General features: G+C 39.9%; 1 protein-coding gene across 1 annotated transcript; it reads left to right on the forward strand.

Moving 5' to 3' along the window:
- Positions 1-6223: 6223 nt before the first annotated feature.
- tmem230b (transmembrane protein 230b) lies at positions 6224-9379 on the forward strand. Its single transcript, XM_085181537.1, has 3 exons — positions 6224-6545; positions 8494-8616; positions 8714-9379. The coding sequence occupies exons 1-3, from the start codon at positions 6450-6452 to the stop codon at positions 8852-8854; spliced, it is 360 nt and encodes a 119-aa protein (XP_085037663.1). The 5' UTR covers positions 6224-6449; the 3' UTR covers positions 8855-9379.
- Positions 9380-12144: the final 2765 nt, after the last annotated feature.

A 12144-nucleotide genomic window follows, 5' to 3' on the forward strand; every position in this document is an offset into this window, starting at 1 on the left:
TACAGTGTGTGTGGAAATGCTCAAAGACTTTTACTATTTACTATTTTTTGTAAGGTTATGTAAGTGCACTTTCCGTACCAAACTTTTACTTCACCCCCCCCCCCCCCCCCCCCCCTCAGTGAAGGAATGCTCGTGTGTTGCAGATGTTTAAAGTGTTTTTGATCCCAGAGATAAAAGTAAAGGTGATGTCTAGTTTTATTTAAATATCTGTGTAACACTTTTGATTACAGCCAAGAAATAACTCTATAGCCTAAAATACACATGTTCATGTTTCTGACCAGAAACAGTCGTGTTGTTAATGAAAAGGCGTCTTCTTTTACACATCTCCACATCTCCAAGACTTGCACCATCATAAATGAGGCTTTTTTACACACATTTTAAACACACTTGTATCCTTGTAGAAGCTCGTTCTTGAACTCACATTTGTTATTATCACATCTGGAATGACACTCTCTTTTTAAGTCCAACTTCCTTTTATATTTATTTGTAATTTGATATAACCAAACATACATTCTCTTATGACTCATCCATCCATTCTCTTCTGCTTATCCAGTTTAGGGTTGCGGGGAACCTCGGGCTATCGTAGGGCACAAGGGTACACCCTGGACAGGTCACCAGTCTCTTGCAGAGCATGATTTAAAATATAAATTACATTTTATGGGTGGTAAACAAGGTACACAATTCTTCACGGGCTTTGCCTGATAACACTTTTTTCCCCATCAGCAAAATGAAAGCAGCTGCCTTCTATATTTAAAAACTTTGGTGCAGGAATCACACCCTAACATCCAGTAACAGTAGATCTGCAGCAATAACACAGTAGCCTGTAGTTACTAAGTAAGTACTTTATTTACACTGTGAGTTATTTCAAAATATCTGCTATTACCCACCCTGCTCCAGCTTTCTTTTTTCTTCTTCTTTCCTGCTCATTAACTACACACTAATTTTACAGATACCCCCTAAAAAATAATTAGACTGTAATTGCTCCAAGCTGTGGCTTCAAATATTAACACCATTACCACTAACAGGACTAATCCTCCTGCGCGTTTAAACATAACACACTGCATTATGAAAGCGTGATGAGCAACAAACGCACCTATAGCTGACATTTGCGGCATACAGTATAGTCTATAAGACCCTCGGTCCATCTGTTGCACACTCAGTCGATACTCATTTGTTAATGTCTGAGCAGCGAGAGATGATTGTAATTTATAAAGCATTGCCATTTCATCAGGGATTGTGATTATTCAGTGGCTGTGCATTTTTCCCTTTTTTCAATTAAGCTTTGATGAAGAGATGAGACAGAAACAAGCACACACATACACACATTTAGCTACACATGGATAAACACGGTACATTGATTTTTTTGTTGGGGTGGGGGATTGATTCTTTTCTTCCCACTGTGGACAAATCCAGGTTTAGCCAGTTGGAGTATTTGTTGTTTTTCAAACTGGTTTCAGATATGAAGGCTTTACCCGAGGCTGCTGCCTGTTTTAAGTGAGAGATTTTAAGCCGAAGTAAACATTTGAGCAGTTAAAGTCAGCTTGTGTGTTCAATCAAAGATGAGACTTTCAGCTCACAATGCCTCATCTTTTCTTTTTCCTTTTTTTTTTTTACCTGCCGGTATATCCGGCGAGCATGTCTACTTCATCTTGCCAAAAGCAAAAATCACAACCAGACCTCTGAACTCCCCAAGAGTGCATTCAAATCAGCGAAAGGTACGGCGTGACATAAATAGGCATATCTATTTTGCTTGCACAATAAATTAAAAAGCAAAGGTCACAGATGGATTTTCTTTAAAATTGAAAAACAATTTTCACTGCAATTTTAGCAAAAATCACAACATTTAGGCGGATTATGTGTCATTACTGCGTATGCATGACTGTCTGGCGCTGACAAACCACTTTGTAATAAGCATTTAACGCAACAATAGCTTTGTAATTATGTTATGCATTAAAAACAAGCCTGCGAGACACCCGTGCTGTTGATTTGTGTGTATTTGCATCCTGTTAGGCCCTATCGTGCTATCTGCTGGAAAAGTAATTACCTGTCTGCGCCACCCATGCAGTGAGGTGGGCTGCTGAGTTTGAAAGAAACTGAAATCAATATCTCTGCACTGGAAGACACATTTCCTGTCATGGAGGCAACAAACCTGACTCTAGCATTCATACCAATGTTGGCATTTACAGTGACATTCGCCTTAATTGCATATCAAGAGATTTTCTCTCCTGTGCTTATGACTTTGACAAAACCAGCTCCAGGATTTCAATCATCGAAGCTGTTAAATGCACACCGCTGACATTACTCTGTGACTAATGTGAAATGCTTGGCATGCAAAGCAGGCAAATTTGAAGATCGAAGCTGCTACTTTGCGTGTCGTGTGTCATGTTCTCGAGGCAACTGTTCTTTTTTTTTGTTGTAAGCTGAAGGGGGGAAAAAGGGGGAGATGGCAATTTGAAATAAAGGTGATAGAGTCTGTCATCAGGCTGATGAAGCTCCTTATCCCAAGTGTGCTGCAGTATGCTGTCCTCCCACGCACACAACTAACCCCAGGCTCACACCTAAAGTGCAGATTGAAGAGCAAAAAAGGAGGAAAAAAAACATCAGTGGCTGTGGTCAGAAATACAAGAGTCATCACTGCGTTCTCCTGCAACCATCCTGTGTGACATACAGCACCTGCGATGATGTGAGCAAGGAAGCATCCATCACTTCATTACCGCTTGGCATAAATTTTACATGAGCTCCTAGTGTTCAGCGCCAAGTGACAATTCTGTGATTCACTCAAAGCTGACAGATCCTTTTGTATTTAATTGTGCCCAATCAGTTCCATGAAACCGATACAGTAATGCATTCACAGCCGACAGAATAAGGCAGTATCTTTCCTCGGTGACGCACAAAAGAAAGTCATTAAAAAGTGATTTTTTAGTGTTATTCTAATTGGGACGATGAAGTGTGGCTGCAGGAATTTTAAATGACTTCGGGGTGTCTGTTTAAAGAAGGCTTTTACTCAATCCACACAAGGAGCATTAAAAAAGACAGGTTTAAAGCCATGCCTGCTGTTCACTATACTTTGATTGAAATGCTGAAGCTGTCTAGCAGAAGCAAGCCGCTACAGGCACTGCAATGTTAAGTTCAAAATTTAACATAGTCACCACCTTCATGACTTGCTTTGTTGTTGTGACACGTCTTAGAAGTTAACCACATCATTGGGCAAACTCTTAAAAAGTTCAGGAGTTACTAAAGTTTTTACAGTTTATGGCTTTTCAGTAACATCGTGGTGGCACTGAAGGAAAAGTCAAGGGCTCACAAGAGGCGTTCCTCTTCTCGAGAGATTCCTCCGGATAAGGGAAAACTGCAACCTGGTGGAGGGAAAAAAGGAGAATCAGGGCAAAAACAGCTGGATTAAAGAGATGGGGGTGGGGAGGGCAACGAATGTTTTTATGGTAATCCAGCTCCTATTTGCTCAAATATTTCAGCCTGGACCAAAAACGGCCCAGACAGTATCATCCGTTAAGCCGTACTTTAATGTGATGCATATTTCTTTTCATCCAATGTTCAATATTTGAGCAGGCACACACACACACACACACACACACACACACACACACACACACACACTCACACAAAAGAACAAACCCACAGATCAAAAACATGGAAATTATATTACATGTCGCAGAACTTATTTTAAATTTTGAAAAGCTTGTTGCTCAGCAGCACCTGTGCACCACCTACATGGCGCATTTGATCATTTCCGAAACCCGGTGGGTTTAAAAGTAATAAGGCAAAGCCACAGGCAGATTGCATGATGTTCAAGTGGTATAATGGTCGAGGCTTTTATTGGGCTCCATTCGTGGTTCTATCTGCAATTGCTGTAATGAAGACAGACCTAATTATCTCAGCAGACAGAACTCCACTATGAACAGGACTCTAATTATGGCCTAAATGCTGTTCTCTCACTGTTCAGAGTCGTACTCGGGGGGTTATAAGAGGGTTGGCTGTGGCCGTTTTCACACACACACACACACACGTGCACACACACACACACACACCTTGGGGGCTCAGTGTGCTCAGCTGTTCTGATGTGCTTCTGTGCAGGCATCATGGTGTAGCGGCAGGGATTATCTAACATGACAACGCACTCTCTTCCCGTCTTTGACTGGTGACAGCTTACCCAGTTATCTGATTAATTAATTACAACACCACGTGTCATTAGACCAGTATTGTTATTTATGGTCTCAAACACTTTGCACCAATAGTTTACAAGAAGATCCTATTAAAATTCTAAACCCCCATGGGATGGAAAAAAAAGACAATAGATGAAGTAATGTCTGAACACAAATGTTAGGGGCAGCAGGGTTACTTACACATACACACACATTCCATCAGTGGTACCATTTGGAGCCCATTTATTTTGAATTTATGAATGTAAAATAACTGCAAATTTATCTGGTCTTGTAGATTTTCTCAAGGCTGCAGAGCAGATAAATTGAATGCCGTGTTTCTAAATTCACACTGAGGGGGAGGCTAAGCGGCTTGTGCAGTGACCTTGATTGTAGCTATTGAACCTCCAAGTAAGGGGACCGAACAGATAAGAGCGGCGTTATTTGGCACACAAAGGAAGACAATCCAGTGACGCAGCCGTGGCGTCAGCTGATGAGCGGAGTCAACATGCAATCACAGAGCCCAGTGAGGTATGAGTTAGGAAACTGGAATGAGTGATGAAGCAAAGGGCAAAGTTTGCCCTCAGTAACAGGTATAGTAAAGAACGTCTGCACAATCTGTTATTTCCAAAGGCCGCTTATATGACTCTGCATTCGCTCACTGCAATTTGGAATAGTAATGCAATTTTAAAGTGGTTTCCAGAGGACAGAATACATTTTGCTAAACCCCTCTAAAACGAAGATGAAATGCAGGCTGGGTGGATTTGAAAAGATCATTTCTCGCTGAAACTCTGAGAAATCTGTAAATATCAACGACAAACTTAAGACAAGAGAAAGCACTGTGCTCTGTGATGTAGAAGAATTTGTGTTATGCGCAATGGAAAGAAAAGGAAAAAATCCAAATGATTTTAGGGCTTCAGTCACCCCCAGAGATCAACATTATGGCTTTAAACTACAGCGATGAGACAGTCAAGGTCACTCAGCATACTAATGATCACCAGAAACTCATCCTCTGCCAAAGTGTAGGCTTACTTTAAAGAGTATTACTGATGCTGCAAGCGATAAGAATATGCATTTGATTTACTGCTCGTGATAAAAGAGCTTTATTTATTTATTTATTTGTCATCCTGCAGACATTTAATAACTGACTGTAGAGCCCATGACTCTAGCAAGACCTTCGATGAGTCAGGTAGCATCTCAGTTCCGCCTAAATCTGCATGGCACTTCCGTCTCATACGAGGAGCTAGTATGAAAAACACAAATTAAAAGAAAAATACAATACACAACCACAGAAGCTTTAATTAGTCATTTCAGATGGATTGAGGGTTTTTGCTTATTACATGGTCAGTCACTCACAGACTGGATTATTGATGTGCGTAACCAGGGAGGTGGCAATAAACTGGCAGAGGTGGCTTTGTATACAAACACCTGGAGTTCATCCACATCTGAAGCAGACAAAAATGTGACAATTATCACTTCAGGATTAAGAGACTCGTTAACGTGTCCTTTTTGAAAAGAAGCTGTTGATCTGGTTAATTGTTTTTAGACATCATGTAACTGTCAATTTATTTCCTGTTTTAATGCAGATTTATGAAAATAAATACAGGAGATTGTATTTCAGTGATTAAAACGGACTTCAGAGGGAGTGGGTTAGTCTTAGCTTCTTCTGTTACGTGAAATGGTATCAAAATCTGCAGTCTCGCCAGAAACGTTATCTTCTGTGAGCACAGTGTGATTACATAGACAGAACAGAACATCCCAGGAAATGAACATCCGCACAAAGAGATGAATCTCGACACCGCAGGGTCATGCCTGTGACTCGCAGTGACCCGGTCATTTTAATAAGACTCAACACCGCCCTCTGGTGGCAGACACGGCGTGGTGCAAATCTTCCTTTTTATTGTAAAACAGTTAATTGCGCTAAAGCACATCTGAAAACTTTTCTTTTTTGTGATTTAGCTTAACGTTATTTTTCATCTCGCACAGCACATGCAACGTTTAAATTAAAATTACGCGTTAAATCGAAGTTTCTGGAAGTTAATAATGACGCTTCAGATTGCGCAGGCGCAGAGTGTATACGTACTGAAAACACGGAAGGTCCGACTCCATATTCCCAAACAGAGGCTTCCACGCTGTAAGCTCTTTATAAAACGTCATCGGAGCGGCCCTAGAATAAGACAAGTGCAGTATTGTTTTATTTTGGGAGTTGCGGTTTAAGAGTGATGTCTGTCGAGTAGTAAACCTTTGTGTAGTTAGGCCTTTTCTGCTTCATCTGAAAGCAAACCGCTGAAGATGCCAGCTCGTAATGTTGTGTCCAACGGGATCCCTAACAGCAAAGTTAGGTATTCCAGGTTAGCCACTGACGACGACGGCTACATTGATTTACAGGTAAAACAGAAGGTGTAACGCTAGGATACGTTACCATTGCTAGTATTTTTAGATAATAGACTAAAGTTGGTGCACTGGTTTCGACCACTACAGTATGAATATAAAGGGGTACTGCAGCAATAGATGGCCGCTGTCATTTCCGAGCTAAGGTAGCCCTGTTGACGTCATTGGGGTTGTTTGGGGGGGGGGGGGGGGGTACCTGTGATATTAATTCCTATGACCTCTTGATGTTCTCATCAAAGTTTGGTGAATGTTCACAAGAAGTACTGCATAACCAACACTTTTAAAGGACTGTGCAAATGTCTTGAGCCACCCTGCTTTCAAGGAGTCAGACTTGGCATTTTTTAAGTGGTCCTAAACAATACATAGACTGAAACAAAAAGACTGCTGGCTTATTTGCTTCCTAGGGTATTTAAAAGTAGAATGGGAGGCAGAGCCTTGCAGTTTCAGGCCCCTCTTCTATTGAACGAGCTCCTAGTTTGGAAGTATTTCTTGTTCTCTCACCTGTGTTACGACCCCCTCTTTTCACTCAATGTGTGTTTATACACCACTCTATTCAATCATGAATTATTATTAATCTCCGGATCTCTTCCACAGTTTATTGTATCTTTTGTCCTGGCTTCCTCCCCTCAATCCCAACCAGTCACAGGAGATGGCTGCCCCTCCCTGACCCTGATTCTTTCAACGTTTTCTTCCCGTTAATAGGGAGATTTTCCTTCCCATTGTTGCCAAGTGCTTGCTCATAGGGGGTCGTGTAATTGTTGGGGTATTCTCTGTATTATTCTAGGGTCTTTACCTTAAAATATAAAGACCCTTGAGGCGTCTGTTGCTTTGATTTTACACTATATAAGAATTTCACTCTCAGAAAGTTGAGTTGAATCAAACAGTAGTTCTCCAGGCTTTCTGAAGGTCTTTCAAAAATGTTCTTTGGAAACTGGCTGCTTTTTTACTCATTTAAGGTCGTCCTTGTACCGGAACATTTTGTGAGAAATGTCTTTTTGTTTTTTCAGCTACTTTCAGCTGTGAATAAAGGAAGCATTAAAAACGGCATCTAACTCAGTGTTGTGTCTACACATAACAGGCAACTTAGCATATTTTAAATCGTGTATTTGGGTACTTTGTTATGAGCAGGCTGTCACAAAAGCACCTAATTTTATTCTGTTTCTTTAATTGAATCTGTGAAAATGCCAAAGATAACACCGTTTGACAGACACTAAATAGTATTTTAGGGCCTGCATTTCAGCCAATGGTGTTGGGAATCTTGTCACAATTAAATCATGAACACAGAAAAGTATGATCAGATTTTGATCCACCGTGCGATGCCCTCTAGTAGGGGTAGATGACAAAATTACCAGCACAATATTGCAAGAAAATTTACTGTAATGTAAATGCATGCTTTTGCTACACTAGTGATATTGCATTTTGACATTTTTATATCATGTAAAAAATTATAGACGTATTATCGCGGACAATATGATATGGTACAGCCCTACCTTCTGGAAATCGTTGGCAACAGCTTCGTTTTTCAGTCGGGCAGAGATCCCAAACACACTGCCAGTGCAGTCAAAGCATACCTGGATAAAAAAAACACACAATAGAACACTGTCAGTCATGGATTGGCCTCCTCAGAGAAGGAAAATAAACATTATTGAAGCAGTGTGGGATGTACTGTATTTCCATGTGTTTTTGAATCTGTCAATAAATTGCCGCACCTATTTGCCATTTTCCTAGCAAAATACTAAAAGAAAAATTAGGGTTAGCTTGAGATGTTTGCACAGTACTGTACATCCATGTTTTTATGAGAATAGGGCAATTTATTTAAAGCTGATTCGATGGAAAACATCTCTCTAGTCTGACGATTTTGGCACAGAAGAGGAAAAACGGACACTTCCAAGAAACCTTGTGTTTCACAGAAATGTTTTTGAAATGAAATATTTCCCCTCTACAGTTCAAGAAGAGCCCACCCAAGGTCCCATATAAAGCCATCGCACTAGCTACGATCCTTTTCCTAATCGGCTCGCTGTTGATCATCATCGGTGCTCTTCTCTTGGCTGGCTACTTTGGCGTCACTGTAAGTAATTTTCTAGGTCACACTTTTTCTTGTTACATCCTTTTACAGGTCATACAATGTCATCGTGTTAAGAGAATAAATGTTTTCTTTCTTTTAGCACACAGACCGGACCGTGCCTGTCCTCATCATCGGGATCCTTGTCTTCCTGCCTGGATTTTACCACCTACGGATAGCTTACTATGCATCAAAGGGCTACCCGGGGTACTCTTATGATGACATCCCAGACTTTGATGACTGACCATTGCTAAAGCCCCAGTCCTGCTGTGCTTACATGTAGTGAATTTAAGGTCGTGGTATATTTAAAGAAAGTGAGATCCCTTTTTTTTTTCATAATTGTTTTTAATTACAATATTGTTGTTATAGATTTTTCTACCTAGGTTCTTAATGCCAGGTTGCTAATAGCAACAGTTTTTTTTATCTTTGTATTTGTTTTATAGCTTGATAAATGAATAAAAAAGATTTGTATTATTTCTTTTGATTTATATAAAACCATTTCAGTTTGTTTATAGAATATTTTACCTTATGTAGTACAACCAATGTGGCCACATATAGTGAGTCTTTTAACTGCTTCACTACAACCAGTTTTTATTTTGTGTATTCTTTAGGTAGATCCATCAGTTCAGTGGCAGAGAGAATAAATAATTTAATACTAAAGTGGCTGCAACCAACATAACAAATACCTGGTATACCTATTATATACGCAATATCACTTCTGTGGCATAATAATGATATTTAATAAAAGGCTAGCGTTGTGTCTTCACAATATCCCGTGTAGTGAAGATTGCCTCGCCCTAGTTAATGCTTCCTCACTGCTCTGAGTTGTTCTTTCCCTGAGGATTTTGTGTGATTAATTCCAATCCTTCGATCTCCATATGGTGCACCTGGCCTGTGAGAGTAAACACTGTCAAACAGTACACAAGCAATTAAGGCCTGACATTCTGCTGACATTTGCCCCTCTAATCTGCGCCATCAACTCATCACTCTCAGCATAATTTGAAAGTGTGCTGGTGAAAGCCAAGACTGCCACCTCGATTCCTCCACCCCCCCAGATAATGTCATATGTAAAACACATTGCTACTAAAGGTTGGACGTCTATATAATCCTTTCAGAAGCCTAGTAACCCGCTGTTTGCCAAAGGGATAATTCGAGGGTAGCTGCTTGTGTTCTCGTTGTTTCTCTTTCCTTGCTATCGAATGAGCCCACCCAACTGTACACTGATCACAAACTACCGGGCCTTAGATCAGATTATGCACTTTAAATCAGCTCAGATTCTTTGTTTTTTAAGTCCTTCCTGTGGTTCCAGGAGGCATTCGCACACAAAACGTCTTACAGAGGACTGAGATTTACTGTGTTTGCCCCGGAAACATTAAAGCTACACTGTTCTGTATTTTTGTACACTCTCAATGCTTTCTATCATATTGTTTTTTATGCTCTCTGAGGTGAGTCTTTTAAAATTACTGCTTTTACGTGAAACCCGTCAAACCTAGTATGGTGATATCATAAGCGTTTCGAGACAATAAAGTTGTTGAGCAGACACATAATAACAGACACAAAGTAAGTGTACAGTAATACTGCAGGGATATTCAGTAATTTTAACTGTTTATATGCACAGATGAGGCCATGTTACTCTTGAGTCTTGTCAAAGCAACATCACTGCAAAATAGTAATAAAAAGCTAAGTTATCTCAACTATATTGGCTTGTTGATTTGACTCAGAATCATTACACAAGTGTTTAACTGGATCAGGTGTACTGTCTGACCCAGCTGATCCACTGTTGCATCACCCAAAAACAAGGACCTGGCATTAACCTTTATTGCTGAAAGGTGATTTAAGTGACTTTAAGTTTAACATGGTTGTTAATGCCAGACAGCCTTGTCTGAGTATTTCAGAAGCTGCTGATCGGCTAGGAATTTTCCCACACAGCCATCTCTAAGGTTTATAGAGGATGATCATAAAAAGATAAATTATTTAGTGAGCAGCAGTTCTCTGTGTGAAAATCCCTTGTTGATGCCAGGAGGCAGAGATGAATGGCCAGACACTAGCTCAATCAACTGCTCGTTACATGCATGCGATACAGAAGAGCACATCTGAATACTTTACACAGTGAACCTAGAAGCAATTGGGCTGTAGAAAAGACCACAACAGGCATCACTCCTGTCAGGGGAGAACAGGAAGCTGGGCTACAATTCCTGGCACACTTTGGGGCCCTTAGTACAAACTCAGCATTATTTAAATGCCACAGCCTAACTTAGTATTGCTGCTGATCATGTCCATCCCTTTTTGATCGCAGTGTATCATCTGATGGCTGCTTGCAGCAGAATAACGTGCCACGTCATAAAGCTCAGATCATCCCAAACTGGTTTCTTGGACATGACAATGAGTTCACTGTACACAAATGACCTCCACAGTCAGCAGTTCTCAATCCATTAGGGCTCCTTTGGGATATGGTAGAACAGGAGATTCGCATCATGAGTGCAGTCGTTTGGAGGAATTGTGTGACGCTATCATGTTAATATGGACCAAATTCTCTTTTGAATGTTGAATCTATTCCTTCAAGAATTAAGATAGTTCTGAAAATAGCCAAAAGTGATTTCCAATGTTCCTATGTGTTTTTTAATGTCTAAAACCTTTACTTATATTATTTAAAAATGTAGTGAACTGAATTTATGAAGGGGTTTTATATAAAATAAGGAAATGACCTGTTTTGCAAGTATCTTTTGCTTTTTTGTACATACTCTGTTTTACATCTCTGCCTTCTGGCATCATTTATTGCAATTTCTTCTCTCCTTTTAGTCTGATCTCTTATAAAAATAATATTAATGACAATCAGAGTTTTTCATTCATAAAAATGACATATAAAGATTATAATCCAACAAGTCATTTTTAGCAGTTTAAATTCCTGCAATCATATTTTGGCAGACAATGGTACTAAAATGGTGTGTCTAATAAAGTGACTGGTGAGTGGATGAACCCAGGAACAATACAGAAGCGATTTTGGTAAATTAGATAAGGTCGTCCGTCTGACCAAACTGATCCACTGTAGCATTACTATTAACCAAGGACACACTAAATACTATACTATAAACTATACATATATAATACATGAATGTACATGCAGTAGACTCTATATTTGGACACAATCATAAACCTTAGACGGTTAATACAGCCATCCGGTGACACCACGTGATCTGGCACTGGATTGGCTATTTTAAAAAGTAATATAAAGCATACCCAATAATCTTTAACCAGCTGCAGTCACTGTCAGTCACACATGACTGCAGGTTTGAGTATTCGGCTCATTTTAGGAGGCTCAGGATCACAGGAAGCGTTTTTGAGGTAAGACAATTTGGCAGGAAACTTACTGAAAGCCCCCACTTGAAACTTAAAAGAAGTAACAGTCGTCTCATACTTAAATAGAAACGTTTTAGCCTTTTCTTTTAGCAAGAAAAATCAAAATAAATAGTTTTAAGAACACTAAATGACTTTGTGGTTCATTAGCTGGACTAAAGCGTGGCAAACTGTTTAGCT

This window comes from Neolamprologus multifasciatus, chromosome 12 (assembly GCF_963576455.1).
Source record: "Neolamprologus multifasciatus chromosome 12, fNeoMul1.2, whole genome shotgun sequence".
In the NCBI taxonomy this organism is placed as follows: domain Eukaryota; kingdom Metazoa; phylum Chordata; class Actinopteri; order Cichliformes; family Cichlidae; genus Neolamprologus; species Neolamprologus multifasciatus.